The following is a 23381-nucleotide window of genomic DNA, read 5'->3' on the forward strand; positions in this document are numbered from 1 at the left end:
AGATAAAAATTTGCACTTACAGAATAAGTCAGCAAGATATTAAACGATTGCTCTATTAACCTCATCATAGCCTAACACTTACACGTAGAAAATGTTAAAAAAAAAACTACACAAAAGAAGCTCAATTTTTCCCGAATTCTAAATGATGGTACGGACTCTGAAATTATGACTCGTGATGTGTGACACGTGATTCGCTCCATTATGACATTTTTCCCTCGGCTATGAACAAACCACCACCACCCATCACATCTCCTTCGGCTTTCACACTTGCCAGGCGGGCATCATCGTGGTGCGATTTTTTTCCAAAAGACACGCTCGAACGGAGTCTTGCGCCGTTTTATCAAACCGGAGCAAGCAGATTCCCTTCATTCCCGGTCGAATGAGGCGTACATTTGGGGCGCACAGAACACGTTATCATGGGAAACCCATTTTCATTTCCTAAGGCACAAACCAGAACGACGTTGTGTGGGATCACGATTATTGTGTTTTTCTCTCTCTCTCTCTCGCTTATTTCGCCCGTCGGTTGTGGTTTGTTTTTACTTCGGAACGCATCATTTACAAAGCTAGAGCTCATGATGCTGCAGCATCACCAAGACCGTGGGAAGTACAACAAAAAAACCTCAACAAAAAAATGAGACGTTTCATATGTTTTTCTCCAGTACGGGGGCATTACAGGATTCTTTCAGCTGCAATTGGAAACACAAGCGTACTGTGCTGCCGTACAGCTACAGCAAACGCACTTTACAGCACTTTCATCCATCCTTCCATACTCGTCTTTCAGCTTGCCAAACTGCACGTTTTCTCTTGCAGAAAACTCCCGCGGGCAAGGATTATGTCGCTTGGATTTCTTTTTAATTCCCGAGAAAAACAAATCACGGATCAACATTTACTGCACAACCGGCAGCAAGCATCATATGACGGGAGGAATTTTATCATTCCGTGTCGCATGGATTCCACAATTCCGAACTTGGATTAGATCGGAAGTCACGTAAAAGTTTTGTACCTTTTTGTTCTGCACGGTTAAAATTCAATTAAATAAGTTCCAAATGTTTAACTCTTTTAATTAGTGGCATAAAAATTTGCTCAACGCACACATGGGGATCAAAAATAAATTTATGGCTTTTCCATTTGGCAATCGAGTGGCTTTTCAATCTAGAGAAAAACAATTTTAATTGGTTTGTATGTTGGGATCGATAACAACACACCGGTAAAATAAAACAAACAACCATACCAATCATACCATTTGCTCACACACTGTTGACAAACAAAGTGAACGCAAATGAAGCAAAATAAAAACATTGCTATGTTTCAACACCTGTGTAAGTCTTATTTTGTTTTGTTATGTTAAAATTGCCCATGCCGCCAAACTGATTCTTGATGCGATATGCGTGATTAAAATTTTCATGCCTTTGTATAGCCTTTCTACAAACAATTTTGCTAAATGAATTGAAATTTGATCTAGCTTTGCTTTTTTCCTGGTTGTCCCGGTTTTCCTGCCAACTGAACATAACGAGAGACATTTTTTCGTGCTTCAAATTTCATGTTGCAAAAGCTTTAAAACTTCTAGTTAAGTTTGAATTTGTAAATGTTTCATTCAAACCCATCATCAACATTTTAGACTGCAGTCATTATGGCTGCTGCTGCTGCTATCAAGGAGCATACTTTGAACTCCGAACTCCATACAGGCGAATAAAATCAATTCCAATGGATCGCAGTCAATTTAACCCTAATGATTCTGACAGGAAGATGTAAACCCATCAGCTTCACGCGAGGATGTATCATGCATGTCTCGTGCAAGTTTCCACTTGAAGCTCATTCGTGATTCGGTTTGCCACAGTTTCCGAATGCTTCTGTAGCATCTCCATCCTGTGTCACTGGGACCCCTTTTTCCCCACCGTCCGCCGACACTTACCTGACACGTGGTGACTTCCGTGACTCCGCACACGATTCGTTGTATTCCTTCGACCCATACCTTCAGCTCCATCGCACCGAACGGGTGCCCGGTGATATCGGGGGCACCTCCACTGTTGATGCCTTCCGGTACGGGAAGACGTCGTGTCACCTAGCTCTCCCGTGCGCTCCTGAAGGATGCTAACGATGATGGTTTTGACGTTTTGCCGGGAATGTTCCCGGCAACTACGTCAGGTTTCCCGGACTTCCGTTCCCGATATCGGTTCGATACGCGCGGCAAGGACGCTACACCACCGTCGCAAGTGTTTTCGTTCTGCTTGCTTGCTCCGCTTTACACGTCCACCAGCACTACACCGTGCCCAGCGCAATACACCTGCAGCCTTCTGGTGATAGTCACACTCAGTAAAATATCGAATCGCCCCGTCGTTCCTGTTGCGGTCGTCATGAGGAACAGGAACGGAAGCGTCACGTCGTTCGTCTCGTTTGCGTTCGCTTCCCGGGAGCCGGAACTCGCACTGCTCTTGCACTACACACCGTCGTCCTCACGCCCTGCAAACACACCGAAACACTACGTTATGCCAGCGAAGGTTCTCATAACAAGACGGGCGTGCATCGTGGATCGTTCGTATGGAGCTGCTGTGTGACGGGCGCGCCGGCAACTTCCTCCTGGATCAACATTAAGCTATGATCTGCCACAATAACAACCCTGCAAGTGAGAGTGAGAGGAAAAAAGACATTGATGAGATGTGAGATGCATACAAAAATTATAATCTTTTGCCGCGCTTTCCTTCCTGCGTTTGGCTAAGTACATGGCAGAGCGCAACGGAACGAACGGAACGAAATCAAGGATTCGTAAGAAAATACGGTGGAAACGACGTTGGTGAGGATGAAAGATAGCGTCGGGCAGCAAAGTGGTAATCAATTTCGTTACGCCGCACATTTTTGAGGTAAGATACTGTCGGCTGCTTTTGCGGAAAAAGGAAGATTGGTTTTGGTGTGTTTTTTTCCCTCGTTTTGCAAGATTATATTCTACGCCTTCTGCCCATGATCGGTGAAGCGCCGAGCACCACTGGCAAGGCACACACCATCGTCCCATAATCAGAAAAATAATCGTATCGAAAACAAAAGCAGAAAATAAGGCTCCCCCCCGTGATTGAAGAAAATCGTGATCCTCCAAGGGATTAGCTATGCGCTTGCGTTTTCATTTTCGGTTTTATTATCTTCATTTTCATTTTCGTTTTTTTGCAGAGCGGACTCGAACAGGATATGAAGGAATTCTGTTGATGTTACATATTCTTGCCATCATATCCGTTGGTTGATGAAATCTTTCATCCTCGGTTGATTGTTTAATGAAACCAATACATGGAAAAAAAAGCTACCGTGATTAGAGCACGAAGGAGAAATGGCTACATTCGCAAAAGGGCAGCAATAACAATCAGAAACATATTAATGTTGAACCAAAAATCACACATTGAAGAGCGCACAGTTATGAAGGATTTTTTGTCATTTGGTTTCAGTCTTTTTCAGATATTTTTTTGAATAAAAATTTATTTGTGAAAGATATTGAAAAATGCATCATTTCGGCGTATCTTTGGGCACTTTCTCCCGTGACTGACTGACTGCGAAGGGATGGTTTTTCACGCCACGCCAAAGAAAAAGAAACAAACATAAAGTAGATTTATTCCGTTGCATTCCGTTTGTGCGGCGCATTTGAGCATCGCCTTCCAAGAAGCCTTCTACATGAACGGGGTGTGGTTTTGCATAATCATCAACGTTTCCATCCCGAGTTCTGCAACAAAAACCGCGTACACTCGCGGTGCATTTAAAATACATCAAGCAGGGCAGGGAGTGCAACAAAAAAAAAAGCGACCCTGAGAAATGGAATCATGAAGTCCGAATAGCGGCGGCCCTTTCTGTGCGCTGCTTTCTGTTGCCCGAATGCATCGCATTCGGGCCCGCAATTCTACCGTACACAATGCGTTAAAATGCGACGAGTTTTGCCAAGTGGTAAGCGTAGTTTGCTACGGAACGGTTTGCATAATACATAGCAGGAAGGGCACACGTACACGGGTCCCCACCCGCAACAGAACGTACACCAGTTTATTCACTTCTTTTTCGCCCTTCTCAACGTCAAAGATGTCTTGAAGAAACCGTAACCGAGACGTTCTATTTACGAGGGGAAGAAAATGGTGAGGCCGCACAGTGAAAAATCGCTCCACCGGTTTTCATACTGTCGCACCGGTCACACAAGCCAAAGACAGGTAACAGGTACCGGAGTCATCGCGAGTTAAAATGAAGTTGAATACGATACGAACTTGTATAAGGAATAAGGGAATGCGCTTCATGCGAAAGCTTTATTTGTGATAATTACATACAACGAACGTGTGAGCCCTGTTTGCAGCGGAAGAACGAAGATAGGATGGGATGAAGAGATAGAGAAATAGAGAAAAGCTGTTAGGAAAATAGTCGGAATAACCTGCAAGGGATCCTTCGCGTACCATCAGTTACATACGCAACCATTTGTGAGAGCGCACTGTGTCGTGACAGTGGAGTGGAGCGATAATAGTAGTAGAGGCAGTTGTGGTGCATGATTATTTTGCTTCAGCATACGAGTGTGCGAACCGTTGTTTTCTCAAGTGCTCGGAGGCTATATCCGTTGCCGTTGCAAGATTGGAGCTCGATTGCACTATTCGAATGACATGCAGGAAAGGAAAGGATACAAACTGTACGGTGGATACATGCCACAGGACACATTCGTGTGTAAATTCTGTCGTGTACTGAGGAACAGTGGGCTTTGCAAAATAAACGATGGATGGTGTGCAATAGCAGTTAAGTACAACTGTTACACAGTTTATTATTCTAGTAAAAGCAGGCTCATTGAAATTAGGAAATTGAACCTAAAATATGTTGCTTACAAGTGTTCTTTTCGAATATCTTGCATCTATCCATTGATTTATGATTTTATAAAAATAATTCACAGCCTGCAATGCAAGTGCATTTTCTTGTGCCCTCAATCACGAAGTTCATCAAAATAAAATAAAAGCATACTTTCTACCCTAAATCATTCGTACACACCAAGTCAAACAGCCTGATAAGCGGCGTGCGTTACTAACCTCATTAACTTTCTAACCTCGTTTTCTTAAGCTCGTTACTTATCTTAACCTGCACCCTTCAAAGCCCATCATCCACGGTGAGCTCCAAGTGAAGCTAATTCTTTCTTCGCGAGCAAGTTCACACTCAAACGCGTACGCGTGTGAGCATCTCCCGGCGAAGACATTAGCATTGGCAGATGTGACAAATGGGAAGCCGGCAAAAGTGATGAAATTAATTTTGCCAGCAATTAATTTTCCCCTCTACTTGACGGCTAGCACACGTACGCTGGGTGCGCCAAGCTTTTTCTTGCGTGGAAGATGAAACAAGCATATGATTTATCGAAAGCAGCTCGGTATACAGCGAAATCTTGCTTTTGTTAAGAAGGTGTGGTGAGGTTAAATTATGGAGTGTGAGATAAATATGTTGCAGGAATAATATTTCAAATTTTATCACAAGTACGATAGGATATGGGTGCTAAACGTAAGCAGAAAATATGTTTTTGTGCCAAACAAAGGCTGCAGTTTGGTGCGTAAGTAAGATTCATTAGCATCCAGGATCGATGGAATAATTTCAAAAGGCAAGGACACGATAGCGCCCATCCCGAGGGGTTCTAAATGTTGCTGTGTTTACATCGATTCAAGCATATGAGTAATTTATTAGGCAAACAAGCAAAATCCATCGATTGGTAAACAAACTCAACAAACTAGCGCACGAACAGCATTGGCTGGAATTCTCATCCACTCATCTTGAGAATAGAAATTATCCATAAACTTCCTTCGATTGCTTTAGTTATGGATGGAAGCAGGACTTGCGGAAGATACGGTTCATAATTGATACAACATCGTCGGGACACATGCCGACATTTATTAACACACCTCATTACAGCAACCTTACACGCGTGTAGCGCAATCTGGCAGATAGTACCGGCGAAGCAAATCCTCATTCTCCCACGTGAATGCTAAGCATAAATTTGCCAAAGACATGCGATGTGAAGTGATTGACACACATTTTGTACATGGCATCGCACAAGTCATTCATCTCACTCGATCGAGACATTATTCTTCGGCACTTGCTGACGTCCCGATGTCATGTATCAGTAACTGCGACAAGCAACCAAATCCTACCGGTCCACCACATTGTGTGCGATTAGTGAGGAGAACCCAACCTTCACCTGGAGCAGCAAGCAGCCCGATAATGTTGACAAACAACAGTGGTTGGGCGGGGTGTAATTTTTGCTCCACTTGCTTTCCAGCTTAAAATCAGACCCCTGCGTTTGGGTTCGAGAAGATACGGATCTTGATTGATTTCGTTCGATTTCCTGCAGTTATGAAATGGCGGAAATATTTCAAAACCAACACGCGTAGAAGGGGCGGCCGTGAACGAATCAATCGATCAATCGATCGAGCAGCGAAAAAACAAATGGATCAATGTCTGCCGATGTTCTACCGTCTACGGACCGAGACACTCGATGAAATATTGCCTCCTATTTGCTGTGGCATTAGTATCTTCTGCTGCGTATCGCAAGCATGCCGAGCCGTGCGTGTGGTTCCGTATAGATGAGAAGCTTTTAAGGAGGGTGGAAGCCGTTCTGGCTGGATGCTATCAAATCTCGAATCTGTAGAACCTAAAATTTGCGTGAAACTTGAGCAAAAGGTTTACCACCGTGCACACTCGGCACCACCCGGGTTGAGAGAGATGCTTAAGATAAAGCAAATCTCGGTTGGATGGTGAAACAGAAGCAAACATATGGAATGGAGGAGTGGTGTGCCGTGTTGTCGGTCGTTTGTGGGAAGGTAAAACATGTGCATGATTAATTTATGTGATTGAGCACAACACACACACAGGCCCCCAGGATGCGATTGTAACAGGACAGGAAGCAGTGTAGCTTAGCTTGTATCGATTATTCGTAAGAAGAAAATGAATTTGCGGTTACACGCACATGGAATTCGATGTTCTTTTCCGGTAAACTTAATTCAGCAAATGAAACAAAAAAAAAACAGAGTTTTGGGGGAGGAGACGTAGCTAAGCAGACATTATGAAAGCTTCTTTTCGCATGTTTTTGCACATAAAATTCTTCACTCTCATTTAATTGCTTACAAGCATCAAAATGTTCCAAACGTTTCTTGGAAGATAACATTATGTAATTTCAACAATACACCGAAAGCTTTACAATAGCTTACGACTGGTAGAGAAAGATACGGCAGGAAACTGCTTGCCAAAAAGCGGACCATTTTCTTTATCACATGCGACTCCATTATGTCAGTCCCAATTCTAATTTACTGTCATTAGCCTGGGAACAACCCATGCTAACGTACGACTCCGAATATGTTCATTTTCAAATGTACCATTGTGATCCAAAAAGGGAACAAAAGGGCACACTCGGCACATACTCGGCCGTCCAAGGAGAAACATTATGCGACGATATCGGAAAATTCTGGTTCTGTTCGTTTCTGCATGTAAAATAATCTTTTCACAAAATAGCCTGAAAAGCTCGCACATTTTAGATTTGAAATGAGGCAAACTGTGACGTTGAAACCTTCTGCTCGCAGAAATTTCTGTTTGGGTTTTCTGCCCCAATATGATTCATCCGGCACAATCCGACGACAAACCACCCCATAGCAGGAATAGTCGTCAACTTAAGGTTGGCAGTATCATAAGCATAAGGCTTGCCCACTTTACCATCCGGCGATGGGACTGCAGATGATACCGCCCTTTCTTTCACAAATAGTACTCCGAAATAGTGACACCACTATTCGCACATTCACAGAGCATTACACATCTATCCTGCCCAACAATATCCTTAATACATTCCTGTCTGCGCGCGGGTTTCGGTAGATGATATTTTTCACCCTCCCCTACTTCTGTCAAAAAGTGGCCCCAGATACTAGACACTCTACTGAAGCCTTCCCGACCAATAGCGCTTCGTCAAACAGTCCAACGTACCGTCGGGCCGGGAGCACAATTTTTCACCCATCTGTTTGGCACAGGAATTGCAATGGATGGCTTCTACGCGGTGACAACGGGACATAAAACTTGTCAGCTGAATACTTTCCAGGATGGATTTCTGAACCCCATTTTCTTCTTACGCTTCAGGTCCGTTCCGGAGCAGGGTTTGACATGGAATTTCGATTTTGATACTATTTCCCACTACTTTCTCTGCCGGGCATTTCACACATTCTGACGGACGACGGACACACTTGTGCCTCCAAAGACGAAAAGTGGGTTAGGTTTCATTTTATAGTGTGCTTCCGCCTCTTTTTTTTTTTTTTTTTGTTCCTTTTTCATCATTGCGGTGTGGATTTGTGTCACCGGCCGAAGATTTGGTCTCCCTTTTTTCAGTTGCTTCAACAAAGTTCACGGTAGAGCACTTTTCAAGAGGAATGACGATTACCGTGTCGTTACTAGATTGGTTGGTGAAAATAATCCTTTTGGGCAATAGGAATTTCATTGCGACATTTTTGAAATTCTCACAATGAGATGCGCCCGGAAAGGTAACAAGCGTATTGGATCGTTTCTGAAAAAAGTCTTTTACTATTAACGTTGTATAGTTTTTTGATCTCACAAAGTTGTTAAAATACCTTCTGTTATAATAACTTAAGATTTCATAAGGCAATAGCTCCTTCAAAATGTCATTTAACAGTTCAATTTAATTTTTCGCGTTTGAGTACATTCCAGCAAACTTTTCAACACAACATCCCACATTGAAGAGGCCACTTTTCTATACTAATGAATATTACCTTGTGTCGCCGGGTTTTCAAGTTAAGTATTTTTACCATCGTCAGCCATCTTACCATAGTTTTACGTTACGTAACGTTGGAGTAAAATATTCAATTCCACTCCTTTCGATAAACATTTGCTGTTCGGTTTGACCTGCAAGTTATCCACCTCGTTCGGATGTGTAATCATTGCTCAAGTTATCTATTACTTGCCAGCAAGACCAATTTTCACACCCTGTTGCTTATTTCATGTAAAAAGTTTCTCTCGAGATGCGATCGCGTTTGCTAGAACGGGTGCGATGCTACGACGATGACTTGCTGATCGATGACGATTGATTTGCAAATGAGAAAGTATCGTCCTGGAAGGATAGCGATTGAAACTAAAAGTCCCACTTGCTTCCGGAAGCGTCTCTATAGTGCAGCGGCGACAGCAAAAGAAGAACTTTCTTTATTGAGTTTCCGTGATTGCCATGAACGGTTTCCGACGCCATCCAGTTCGTGCATTGATCGGTGCTTTGGGAGTGGAAAAGTAGAGGAGTTGATGGGCTAGCAAAAACAGTTATGGATACTTTCTTTCACTCGTTTTACTTCTCAATCCGATTCGGTTTTCGAGAAGAATTAGCTACTGATTGCTTAATGTATAACTTGACTATAAATACAAATATCAAATATTTTACTGGCTTTTTGTTCGACGTTGCTTGATAAATTTAAAACGCTAATAGTTATGAACGAATGAGAAATGTACAGTGGATGGGTATTCAAAATCGAACACTTCGAATTCGGTCATTCTCTCTATTTTTCGATGCATTTATTGGTTGCTTAGAGTTGTAAAACATAATCAAAAGTGTACAGTGGGCTTCTTCTACTTTCCTTCTTCACGGTGATGTGAACAAAGAATCGAAAATGCTCTATTTCACGAAAATAATGGGGAACAAACGACAAAAGTCTTCATATCTCGCTGGGCTTTCAAAGTCGTAAACTTAGAACTAGTAGACATTTTCGTATGATTTGAACAAATTAAGCAAAGGTCAAGTTAGAACGTATCACTACTTTCAGTTGCGATTTAGTGATTGATAGAACAAGTATGTTTCAACAGTGCCGAAGCAAACAACTATTGAAAATAGAAAAATTGTATATTCTTACATGGAAAAGGGTAGATGTGTTAGAGAAATCATTGCAATCACCAGTATTAGCAAATGTACAGTCCACGATAAAGTAAAAAGATGCAAAAATGAGGGTAGAATTGCTAATAAAACAACTACCAACGAATCAAAACGCAGAATTAATTATAGAGATTCGAAACATTTCAACGCAATCCCTTCCTGACCTCTGTTGAATTACATCAGAGATATTCGTCATATTGATTAAAATCCTCCAAAGTGTTTTATGAAAACTAAATTTGTTCGGTAGGGTTGCGCTAAAAAAAACTGTTATATCGTAAAAGAATAAAGTGCCATCGAAATTTTTAAGACAAATGTTCGGCCAAGCGTTGAACAATTGAGCATTGCAGATTAGATTATATGTTCTATCAGGACAATTATCCGAAGCATAAGGCATGGGCGACACGAGAGTGGTTGTGCTAGCCCCTCCACAGTCGTCAGACCTAAATATAATCGAGCATGTTTAGTACCAACTAAAAAAAATGTTGCAAAACGCAGGCCTTCCAATTTGAAAAGGTCGGTGGAAATAGTCTACGAAGAATGGCATAATATCGATTCAATTATTTTTTTAATTAACCCAAAGTATGCCGAAAAGCTTGCATTCTGTAATATCTTGCTCATGGAAATGCTACTAAATATTAATATTTTTTCAAATAAATTTTAAAGTGCCCGACTTTGAATGCCCAGCACGGTAAGAAGACTTCTCATTTGCACCTCATTATTTTGGTAAAAATAGCATTTTCGATTATTTTTCCAAATCATCGTGTAAAAGGGAAGTAGAAGAAGCCCACTGCACATTTTTGACGACGTTCTACACTTTTAAGAAACCAAGAAATGCATCGAAAAGTAGAGAGAACGGCCGAATTCCAAGTGTCTGATTTTGAATACTCAGCACTGTATAACATTTTCCTAGGATGATTATTCTATGGTTTCAAACAAATGTCAATCTCATAGTAAAAAAAGCTCACAGCGAAAAGTAAACAGTGGTGCCTTGCCTACGTCTGTATACCTTCATTAGTAGGACTTACGTTACGATAGCACAGCAAAAAAACCCCATTCAACGCAAAACTGCTCTTTTCATACGAACAGGCACACGAATGGTCCGGGAATGATCCCGAAAATATAAGTAAACAAGCCAGTTACAGATTATTACACACCATAAAACAGCACCCAGTCAGCCTTTCCCAACGACGATGCGGTCCCTCGAGATGATGGTTTTATTTCATAACGTACAAACACACACACAATCATACATTCGCAGCATTCAACAACGAGACAGCAACAGGTTGCAACGATGGGTACAACATAAACTGCAAGCATTCCGCCCAAAGATAAATATACTGACGACTGAGGGGCCAAACGTTGGATTGAAATATATTCCACCTCCAAGCAACGGTTGACATATGGTTCGTTTTTCTTTGCGCTCACTTTCGCATGTACTTTTTCTTCGTCCGCAAAATCGCGAACCAAAAAACTCGCGACGTGCAAAAGATGATATCTTACATCTTAACCGTGCGCCAAAGCTTTCTCACACATCAAGCATTAAGGATAATCGTAGCATAGACCCACACGCCCAAAATAGATAGCGAACGGGGTTTTCCGGGCATGGATGTACACGGCTTGGGCGCGTATTTCATTTACCAACGGAGCTAAGCTCACCACCTTTTGCACACGAAGTCAAACACAAAGGTAGCTACGGTACGTTTGAAAAAGGGAACAGTTCTTACGGGAGGAGAGCCGGAATCGGTACAAATTTTCCACGGCCCTATGAAGTATGGTGGCCGACGGCGTCAAGACGGCACACGAGAGCGCATTCATAAATTTCCCATGGACTGACCCGGTTGACAAATCATGGGTGTTAGCGTAAAGTCATTCTAATCCGGTTCATAAATATGCTCCGGTGCTGGTACCTGTGTTTCCGCTCAGGCACACGGTAACGGATAGCAATGACGCAATGGTGAGACATTATCTTTGCTGCAATATACAACAAAACATCACATGGAAATTGCTCTTCCCAGTTTGTGAGGTGAAGAACGATGTGCTTATAAAACAGGGGTTGCATCTTCAATGTAATAGTGAGGTATTTTTCAATTTAAAATTCTTTATAACATGCGAGCTCTAAGAATAGGTGTACAAAAATTCAGTTTCAGTTTCAGTCAATCTTTAATAAGGTCCGACTAGTTTATACAATTGTCAAAAAAGATATGGATATCGTATCGAATATTAATCCAAAACAATGACAAAGAATAAGACAATTGTCAGACAAATCTGAACGTAGTTAATTAGAGGACACCCGCATCGTTGATTGTTCCATTATTTAAGCCAGCTTTTAAAATTCTGCGTTATGTCCTGGGAATTTTATGATAGTTGACTATAAATTATAAATCTATATTTTTAAAATATAAATACACGGTGTGCACGATAAATTTGACACTGGTCCATTTCGTCAATAATTCGTGATTGAGTTATCGTGTCAAAATAAACGATATTCGTGAGCCACAAGTGTTTGGAAACAGTGCAAAATTTTCGAATGAACTTAATAAGTGGAACCCGTGCGGAACTATGGAAGCGAATTACGTGTATCATGATGATCCGCGCCGGACACACAAACCGGGACATCAAGACGGCGGCGCAGTGTGCATTAAACACGGTGAAGGATATTCGCAAGCAGGTTGAAACCTGCAATAGAGATTTTGAGTCTGTTGTACAACGGAAGGATCATACGGCTACGTGAAGCGGCTGTGACACGGTAGTCAAACCCTGGATAACCAAAGTGGCCAATGGTAGGCCGTGTATGTGGCAACAAGATTCAGCACCTCCTCAAACGGCCGCCAAATCGCACAAGACTGACTTAAAGACAATTTTTCGACTTTACCTCCCCCAATTTTTGGTCTCCCAGCTTCCCGGGCCTCAACCCGATGGACGATTTCGATGGACGAACAGGTTGCAACGATGGGTACAACATAAACTGCAAGCATTCCGCCCAATGATAAATATACTGACGACTGAGGGGCCAAACGTTGGATTGAAATATATTCAACCTCCAAGCATCCGTTGACAAATGGTTCGCTTTTCTTTGCGCTCACTTTCGCATGTACTTTTTCTTCGTCCGCAAAATCGCGAACCAAAAAACTCGCGACGTGCAAAAGATGATATCTTACATCTTAACCGTGCGCCAAAGCTTTCTCACACATCAAGCATTAAGGATAATCGTAGCATAGACCCACACGCCCAAAATAGATAGCGAACGGGGTTTTCCGGGCATGGATGTACACGGCTTGGGCGCGTATTTCATTTACCAACGGAGCTAAGCTCACCACCTTTTGCACACGAAGTCAAACACAAAGGTAGCTACGGTACGTTTGAAAAAGGGAACAGTTCTTACGGGAGGAGAGCCGGAATCGGTACAAATTTTCCACGGCCCTATGAAGTATGGTGGCCGACGGCGTCAAGACGGCACACGAGAGCGCATTCATAAATTTCCCATGGACTGACCCGGTTGACAAATCATGGGTGTTAGCGTAAAGTCATTCTAATCCGGTTCATAAATATGCTCCGGTGCTGGTACCTGTGTTTCCGCTCAGGCACACGGTAACGGATAGCAATGACGCAATGGTGAGACATTATCTTTGCTGCAATATACAACAAAACATCACATGGAAATTGCTCTTCCCAGTTTGTGAGGTGAAGAACGATGTGCTTATAAAACAGGGGTTGCATCTTCAATGTAATAGTGAGGTATTTTTCAATTTAAAATTCTTTATAACATGCGAGCTCTAAGAATAGGTGTACAAAAATTCAGTTTCAGTTTCAGTCAATCTTTAATAAGCTCCGACTAGTTTATACAATTGTCAAAAAAGATATGGATATCGTATCGAATATTAATCCAAAACAATGACAAAGAATAAGACAATTGTCAGACAAATCTGAACGTAGTTAATTAGAGGACACCCGCATCGTTGATTGTTCCATTATTTAAGCCAGCTTTTAAAATTCTGCGTTATGTCCTGGGAATTTTATGATAGTTGACTATAAATTATAAATCTATATTTTTAAAATATAAATACACGGTGTGCACGATAAATTTGACACTGGTCCATTTCGTCAATAATTCGTGATTGAGTTATCGTGTCAAAATAAACGATATTCGTGAGCCACAAGTGTTTGGAAACAGTGCAAAATTTTCGAATGAACTTAATAAGTGGAACCCGTGCGGAACTATGGAAGCGAATTACGTGTATCATGATGATCCGCGCCGGACACACAAACCGGGACATCAAGACGGCGGCGCAGTGTGCATTAAACACGGTGAAGGATATTCGCAAGCAGGTTGAAACCTGCAATAGAGATTTTGAGTCTGTTGTACAACGGAAGGATCATACGGCTACGTGAAGCGGCTGTGACACGGTAGTCAAACCCTGGATAACCAAAGTGGCCAATGGTAGGCCGTGTATGTGGCAACAAGATTCAGCACCTCCTCAAACGGCCGCCAAATCGCACAAGACTGACTTAAAGACAATTTTTCGACTTTACCTCCCCCAATTTTTGGTCTCCCAGCTTCCCGGGCCTCAACCCGATGGACGATTTCGTGTGGGGCATCGTTGAAATGACACCAAACGATCGTCCCGCAACACAAAAGCAGAATTAGTGAGCTAGGGTTGGACCCAGGGCTATGGTAGTCCGGTGCTTGCTCCAGCTTCCGGAAGCGGATACAGGCGGTCATCGATGACGAGGGTGGTTACTTTAAGTAATTTGTGCAGCCAACATGATAAGCTAAACTTCGTAGAAAAACATTTTTTCTTATTTGTTTCGTTAAAACAAATAAAAATCAATTCCCACAGGAACTATCAAATTTATTGTGAACTCCGTGTAAAACTATCAATTGATATAGCAAAATGTTATCATAGGGAGTCCCGAAGAACCCTACAATAATATACATCATAGCTGTGCTGGAGGAATGAAAAAAAAAAATGTTGCTTTTGATAAAGCATCCAAGCAGAAGGTAGGAAGAAAAAACTGAACAAAAACCAAAATTCATTGCTTTGGTAAGTTTCGGGTTTTCTAAAAAGCGACTACCTCGACTGCCATCGTACTACACAGGGAAACACAAAATACGACTGAACACGGTATACTCGTGTCATCACATTCGCCTGTGATCGCACAGATCATACTTCCGTTTCATATTCTTCAACCATTCATCGAAGAAAATACTTCTTTTTGCGGATGAAATACTGCTTCACCACGGTGCAGACGAGGTGACCGTATTACCTGCACCGGTACATTTCCTGTGACACGGGTCCTCACAAAAAAAAGTCACTCTAATGCATAACTTCCTATGCCATGTGCCGGTAGCAAATTTTTGCGTAGCATGCTTTTACATTCATTTCTACAGTTCTTTTGTTAGTGAGCTGTGTGGAGCTTTCAGAGTTGCTACCGTTCTCTGTTGCTGCGCAAAGCTTAACGGAAGTTATGGCACAAAAAAAAAAAATGGTCCGAATAAATGAAAAGATTCTCACGTGCTTTCTATCTGCAGAGCGGGGTAGGCTTCAGTTTTTCATAATACAGCTTTTTTTTTGTACCAAAATCTAAGCTCTGTTTGGCGCTATATTACACCGTTCCTAACTAGTGTAACTACTGAAGCCGTACTGAAAAAGTGGCAAAATATTTGCTTTCGAAAAGGTTTCCGCCGGGTTGGAGAAACCGAATACCCAAATCGTAAAGCAAACGATTGTCTAGCAACCGACCACCAGCTTTAGCTACTTGGAAGTAATCAGTATTCTAAATTGGAAAACTGGGAGAAAAATGTACCAAAACCAACCTCTACGAGCCAGACTTTCGGTCCATTTGCAGCACACTGAGGGGTTGATCTGCAATTTTTTTTCACCCGATCCGACTAGTAGTATGTGAGTCACCATACGGCCAGCAGTAAGTTAGTGGCTTAGCATAAATCTTGCTTTAACGATTTATGGAGATAGTCCGGCCACCATATTGAGTCGTTAAAACCTGACGCCTTCATTGTGTCTAAGCCTTCGCCACTTGCAAAGTTTACCGTGCGGACGAGAGCAAATGTTTTGTCATGTCCTTTGGGTCATAACCCGTTCACTTCTTTGGTCGCCCTAGTAATGGGTTGAAGCACCGCGCGGTGCTTCAACCTCCCCTGCCCCTCCCTCCCCATCCATCCGTTCCAACAGGGAAAGGACACAAGCGGGAAAATTATCTAGTGTCGCTTTCATCCAGCCGAAGGATACGGTTGAACAATTGGAACAGGATTCCATTACCATTCAACTCCATTTCCTCTTAAAAGAACCGATTCCGGGGAAAGGGTAAGAAAAGTAATGGAAAAACGCTCCACAGTGCTGCTCGTAATCTACTCACCGAAATATTAGTGGCTTAATCCGTTTTGCGTTTATCCATTCGCCCGCCGATAAACCACTCACGGCTGACCGCAATCACCTAGGCGCAAGGGGCGAGATGGAAAAACATGGAAATATTCTCCACTTCCTGACTACTGGAGCGTCCCTAGCCGGATGGTGTGCTGTACCAAAAGTTTTTCAACATGTTTGAAAAAAGAAAGGAAAGAAAACGCCGTGACCCTTCGCGAGCTTAAGAGCAAGATTTACTAGGTAAAACGGTACAAGCCGGCACTGTGCCGTGAGTTAAGGAAGCAAATTTTTCACAGCTTGCTGTGAATAAATAGAACCATCTAAGCGCGGTGAATCCAGAACAACTGGAAACGCAACCGAAAGGATGGAACGGGTAATTTATTCTTTTCAAACCGGCTAAACCGACATTCACGACTTCCAAGTGGGCATGGAAATTGTTTTCGTGAAAAGTTTGATCTCGGTTTGCCATAACTAATCAGCCACCGCCGTACAAGGACGGTGCCGGAAACGGTTTTTTGTGTTTACCTTTTTTATGTAAATTTTCCTCTAAACAATTGTGTTTGGAAGTGAATCAAAGTTTCTTCTTTCTTCTGCTCTACTACCTTAAGAAGTCTTAGTCCGCAATTTCTGAAATCTTTGACTTAATTTTTACACACAGCTGACATTCAGTTTTTACATCCAGCAAAATAACAGTGGTTCCAGAGAGGATTCAATGCCCAGTATTGTCGTGCGGATCGCACAGGATCAGTTCACAGTGTTTTATTTATTTATTATGAAGCAAGGCAACACTCATCAGAACAATTCCACCGATACAGTTATGTTTGTGACGCATTTGCTGCGAATTGGTGGTACCTTTTTTACAAGCATAAACATGAACCATTTTCCTTTTCAAATTCATGACTCATGTAGGACACTCCATCCAACCAGGCTACCAAAGGGAATGGCCACACTATCGTGTAGTGTCGGCTCGTTTGTTTCAATAAGAAAAAATCTCAACTCCAAAAAAGCAGCGATTCCTTATTCATGATACGCTCCCGGTTCCGAATGGTGGCAGGGACACGAATGAGCATCAGAGGAGGAATGTAACAACTCCAACATGTGCAGTATGCATATTTCATTCGATATCCAAACAGTTACCGGCACGAAGCTGCCATGGAATCGGTTGGTAGTGTGGCTGAAAAAAGAAACGTAAGCAATGCTGATGCTTTTACATCACAGGCACAGGAAATCAGCCAATATGTGGGCACACACACTGGCACAAAAACGCACGAAAATGGAGAAACCCAGCTTGAAATTAATATGGTACATAACTTCTGGCAGGGTCGTCTGGAAGAAACGACGAGTGATAATTGATTCTGCACACAAAAGCACGTAGCCCATGGGCTCAGTTTGCATACTCGTGCATTTAAAGACACACAGCCACACAGACTGGGGATCAATTTGGGTACGACAAAAAAAAAAAAAAACCGGAGGAAAACTTTTGCCATCATGGTTGAAAAAGGGCAAAGCGGTATAGTAGGGTAGCAAACCAACAGTGAAAGCTGACCACACCGTAGTCCTTTACTCTGTTGCCGATGCTGAAATAGTGGACTTCATAAATTAGCTTGCATCATAGCACAACCACTTTACATGCTCTTCTTTCGAGACCATTTCTAGGGAGGGAAAAGCCTTTCTTCGGTCGCTCTAAATCATGGTGCATGGTTAAAATGCTTATATCATCGTACGGAGCAACCTACCAGCCTATTGTTGACATCCGTGATGAAATTTGACCCAGTCTAGGGGTAGTATAAGAAACCCCGAGTAGCCAATCCAGCCCAACAGACGACGGTACGGATGAAAAAGGAGACATGTGTTTTATCTAGCATCCCAGCATCCCACTAAACCGTTCCCTTTTGCTCCAACCAACCAACAGGTTTGTTGGAAGGCAAGAGATCAACTGTGAAGGATGAGTTTTCTTCCCACGGATCAACATCAACACTCTTACTTCATAGTTACTTTTATCGACTTTTCCCATATACTAGTGCTCACTACCCCAAAATTCTACTATCCATGGAGCGTGCTGAAGCTTACCGGAAAAAAACACGAACACCAGCAGCCAATACTCATGCCTTCCATTAGCTTTTGGGAAAGGCGTAGAGCTAAACACACGCGTATCATTTCTGGGCCAAAGCTAACCATAAACGTACCCGCCTACCTCCTCCTCTTCATGTGTGCTTATCATCAAAAGCTCGGTGACGCCATGCCATCTTCATAGTGGCTTTATGCCGCCACCTACCCTCACATCACACCCACGAACAGGTTGTTTGACGAAAGTTGATTGAATATCGACGCCAGTACCAAATACTTTCGGCTGTGCTTATGCTGTGTTAATTCACTTTGCGCCTTTTGTTGATGTGGAAGCTGTTTATCTCGGTGCTTTATCATTATGGCGCAGAGTTTAACGGCGCCGATGAACGTTTACACAAAGCGTTGCTTGTGCTGGACAAATAGTTGTATCGGGAAAGGAGTGGGCTTCTTTGTGACAAAAGTACTTACCGATGTATGGAGAGAGGGGAGGTTTTTATTATGTATGTTTTGATCTGAGTATAAGCTGGATTTCAATAAATCAATTGCAATATTTCAACATTTCTTTATTCAATACCATTTGACGGAAGCTTAACACCTACAATTGAATCGCATTTCTACAAATTACTATTGTAGTGGAATTTATAAGAAGTTTTAAAGATTTATTAAAATGTCAAAATGCTCAGCACTATGATCGTACCTGTAGAAAGTTTTTTCGAATAATTGTCCCTTCTGATACAACTACGTATCCACCAACTCTACGGATGCTGTCTAGCAATTAGCGATGGGTAAATCCTCATTTTTCCCGGAGTCGGATTAATCTGACTCCGAGCCATTCTGGAGCTCAATCCGAAGTAACTCCGGAGTAATTAATCCGGAACAAAATCCGGATCAATCCGAAGTCATCTTCGATATTGATTCCGAAATCATTTCCGGAGCGCAATGTGGAATCATTTGCTGTGGATGGCATTTGCTCTAAATGTCATCGCTGGCGATATTTTCCTTTCTGCATTCTGGTGACCAGAAAAAGACCCATTGATGTAGTGGAAAAGCAGAATGTACCCTGCAGTTGGATTGTAAGCCCAACAATATTTAAGTTTGCCACACAGCTGCCCCATGCGAAAGGGTGTTCTTAAATAAATGAAACGGGGTTTTTTGCCAACAAATACACAAATTGGTTTTACAGAATAAAATACTTTTTTTATTTGGTAGAATGCGGAATTACTTCGAAACCAACAGCTGGGTTTCGATTTCGATTTTTAATACAACGTAAAATTAGGAACCTAAAATAGCATAGAAACAACAGCAGCAAGACGGAGTTACGCTCTAGGATACTAGCAGCCAGCCGGTCATTCTACAGCCTGAGGAAACATCTCACCTCAAAAAACCTGTCGCGACGGTCGAAGCTGGGACTGCATCGTACCTTTATAGTCTCAGTACTCACATACGCTTCTGAGCCATGGACCCTGTCCAGAACATACGAAGCTCTCTTAGCCGCGTTCTAGAGGAAGATGCTCAAAAGGATCGTTGGGTGGGAGGATGGCGTGGAATCATCCGCCATCAAGGCCGGGATAACGGATTGGCGGACGACGGCGCAGGACCGTGAGCGGATCCGGATTCTGCTGCGGCAGGCCAAGACCGCAAAGCGGATGTAGCGCCTGATAAGTAAGTAATTAATAATCGGATATTACTTCGGATTACTCCGGAGTAAAGTCCGCATTACTAGGGAATAATTACTCCAGAGTTAATCCGGTGTAAATACTCCCGCTCCTCGTTTTTTTCGAAGTATATTCCGATTTTTATGCGTCTGAGTCGGAGTGAATTCATTGATCCAATTCGGAGTTCCCACCACTACTAGCAATACTAAGGTAGTTCAAGATTGAGTTTAAGATGTTTCAGAAAACATTTACCACTATCAGACTCCTTCTAGCCAGTCGTCTACAAACTTTGCTGATGCACCGACAACAACTGCATCAACTACTGCCTCGCTATCATTCTTGCGCTGTCGTACACAAGCAACACACCGTACCGGATTCGGTAACGAAAGCGCTGACTTTACACACCCCGTATTAGCTGTGTGACCCCATTTGACTTGCGATAACCAAACCTGGGGCGATGCCAAGCCTGCAAAAGATCTACCTTCTTCCCAACACGCGTCCCAGAACGGCGGATGTAATCATTATCTCCATGCAGATACACAAACACACGCGCACAGTTGTCACACAAAACATCCACACACTGGCTGCAATTGCACCACCGGAAGGCACTGTTTTCCGACGGTTGACAGACGGAAAAGTTTTGCCTTCCACCGCCTTACTCGCTCTCTCTCTCTATTAAAGTCCAAACCCATTCGTTTCGGAACATAGATAATCCAGAGCTGAGAGAGCTTCTGCCGAGTATGGCATGATGGATGGCAAAAATAATGAAACAACTCAACGACCGAAAGAAAACAACCACCTTTTGCAGTCAGCAGAAGGCGCGCGCGGTAGTCACCCACACTCCCACACTATGGGTTCCTAGAGGGTGCACGGTATAGTTTAATGGCAACAATGTGTTACACGCTTCCATTTCAACTGTTTCTCGTGCTCGTACCGGCTTTCCACGTGGATGCACAAGGATCAGAGATCACGATCCGCTGTCGGTGTGCATGTGAGCGCCACTTCCTGCGTCACTACTAATTCGCCGACCCATCCATCCGCCGTCCGGCCGGAGGTTTTATGCTGATAAATTGCGAACACCATAATGGTGGTGTCGTGTGTGTGTGTGTGTGCGGAGAAGCGCATTGTACGATTTAAATCTCAACCGGAGCGACAGAATGATGACAATAACAAGAGGATTTGCAATGGAACCGTTTGAGGCTGGGACCACCGCCCGCAACTGGTGGGAGCTGGTGGGAAATTTGCAAAGAAATTGCGCCACAGAAAGGTGTGAAGTTCGTATGGGAAGCACGGTTTCGAGAGTAGGGTTCGTTCGTTACGCGCCCGACGAAGAAAGAACCATTACGGAGCTTCTATCGTCCGCGTCCAACGATTGTGAGGCTCAGAAAAGTCACCGTATGTGTGTGAGGGTTGCTTTGTGCGTGGCAGAAAAGCATATGCTGGTCGTACATTGTGTGGTGAAAGGGTAAAAGGGTCGTCTAGTTGGGTTTATTTTCCTAGTGCTATTACTACGGTAGCCGCCAGCGTTAATAAATAGATATGGGTCACATACACACAAACACACACCTATACGTGTACTATCTTCCACACTTTCTTGAAATGGTTTCAGTTTCCAGCGGTTGTACGAATTTTCATCCTATTTTCCTTTTTATATGTGCTTGCTCTGTCTCTCTTGCTCTTGATGTCTGTATTTTTTTTTCCTTTCCGATTCATTTTGCTTCACTCCAGAATGGCAGCAGGTGGAAAACTTTCGCAAACCCATTTCACTCCACGCCGACGAAACAAATTGTTCCACAATCCAGTGAGGGAATGTTTTCGAGAGTGACGAAAAGTTACTTCGGCTAAAGCGCAACACATGGAACAAAGTTTGAGGAGATGCTGGGAAGCACAGTACACATACACACACACACACACGCATAAACCTTTCTACAAACAACCCAGACGAGTCATCGTGCGTGCTAAAGCCTTGAGCGAGACGAAGTCAATTTCAATTCCTTTCTCCCAAGAGAATAAACTGCTCCAGACATCCGAAGGCACAAGAAAACGTTGATAGTATCACCTTTATTTTGCGCTTTGGACTCTGTGTGTGTGTGTGTGGTATTGTTGGGTTCATTGTGCTTTTCCGAGAAACTAAACTATACCCTCACACTGATCAACGGAAAGAAAATGCAACACTCGAAAAAGGAGTTGTTGTAGAACAAATAGACAAACAAACACAAATGTTTCGTTGTGTCCGAACAGAAGGAAACGATTAACTTTAACATCTGGGATGTGCGTGAGTAAAGGCAAAAAGTGTGTTTGTTGCCATGCTTTAATGCTGACCAACTGGAAGGATTTTGCGTCGTGTCCAGCCACACACACGCCTTTGCGGAAGGAGGGCAACAAATCTTTTCCAGCAGCATACGTTGTCTGAGTAGTAGTAGCTTCGAAGTATTTAATCTACTTCTAGAAGCAAAACGCCCGAAAACTAATTAAATAAGATATGCTTCGCTGTTGTGGAAGATTGACGGGAAGATGTTCAAAATCTGAGCCTTGGACGAGTGCTAGTGCATAACTTGTGAGCGTTCTCCTTCCGGTAAGGAACAATCACCCGAAACTCGAAGCATTGTGATAAGACATCTGATAGACCAACGAGGGACCCACTAATTGTGCGTTCTATCCAGTTGAGAAACGACCCAGCGACCGAAAGACACCATTTGCTTCTAACGTGAAGTTATTCCTTCCTTAGCATTGCGACAACCTGCAGAACTGTTTTCGATCCACTCAGGTGGCACTACTGACGAGCGCGATTACTTTAGCTAACTGTCATCATTATCGTCATCATCTTCAGCGCTTCTGAAACTAGACAGTTCATCGCGAACGGTGGGGGTTCTTTCCCGGCCCTATCGTTGCCCCCAGTCGTACCCATTTCCAGTACTGTCCCATGGTCGCGTTTAGTGCAACTCAAATTAAACCAACAGCAACCAACGGCAGGAAAACTGTTGCCTCCGGTGGGAAACTCTTCTCGAGTGAGCTCCCGCCATTAGCGTGTGGGGAGTCCGTCGCTGTCATGTGACCGACTCCGTTAGATGTCATTAAAACGAGCAAACGTGCAGGATAACGACAACGGTGATTGCTTACCGGTCACACAAGACCAAGACGCAGCCACCACACTGCTGCTAGTATGACAATTGCTAATGTCTTTTGTGTCGGCGGGACACAAAAGGGAAAACTTGGCTCCTTCATTCATCGACAATGGAAAGTGGTAAGAATGGTAAGTTCATGCTTGGGTTTTCATTTCTACATGCGCACAAAGACATAACAAGTGAAACAGTGGATATGATGACTGCGTAAGCACAAGCTGGCAGCAGAAGTTTTCGAAAGTGAGGAACAAATGTTAGTTCTATTAGTAACAGG

General features: G+C 43.0%; 3 protein-coding genes across 4 annotated transcripts in view; 1 reads left to right on the top strand and 2 right to left on the bottom strand.

Annotated features, from left to right (window-relative positions):
- Positions 1-2110, bottom strand: part of LOC126556935 (myotubularin-related protein DDB_G0290005) — a 43613-nt gene extending 41503 nt beyond the window's left edge. For both annotated transcript variants that reach the window (XM_050212500.1, XM_050212499.1), the window contains exon 1: positions 1913-2110. In XM_050212500.1, the coding sequence (XP_050068457.1) occupies positions 1913-1984 (72 nt within the window). In that variant the 5' untranslated portion in view covers positions 1985-2110. The remainder of the gene's footprint in view (positions 1-1912) is intronic.
- Positions 1-23381, bottom strand: part of LOC126565883 (uncharacterized) — a 482940-nt gene that overhangs the window by 248534 nt on the left and 211025 nt on the right. The gene's annotated exons all lie outside the window — the stretch shown is intronic.
- LOC126559640 (laminin subunit beta-1) overlaps positions 1-23381 on the top strand; it is a 379704-nt gene that overhangs the window by 231838 nt on the left and 124485 nt on the right. The gene's annotated exons all lie outside the window — the stretch shown is intronic.

The sequence above is a fragment of the Anopheles maculipalpis genome, chromosome 2RL (assembly GCF_943734695.1).
Source record: "Anopheles maculipalpis chromosome 2RL, idAnoMacuDA_375_x, whole genome shotgun sequence".
NCBI lineage: Eukaryota > Metazoa > Arthropoda > Insecta > Diptera > Culicidae > Anopheles > Anopheles maculipalpis.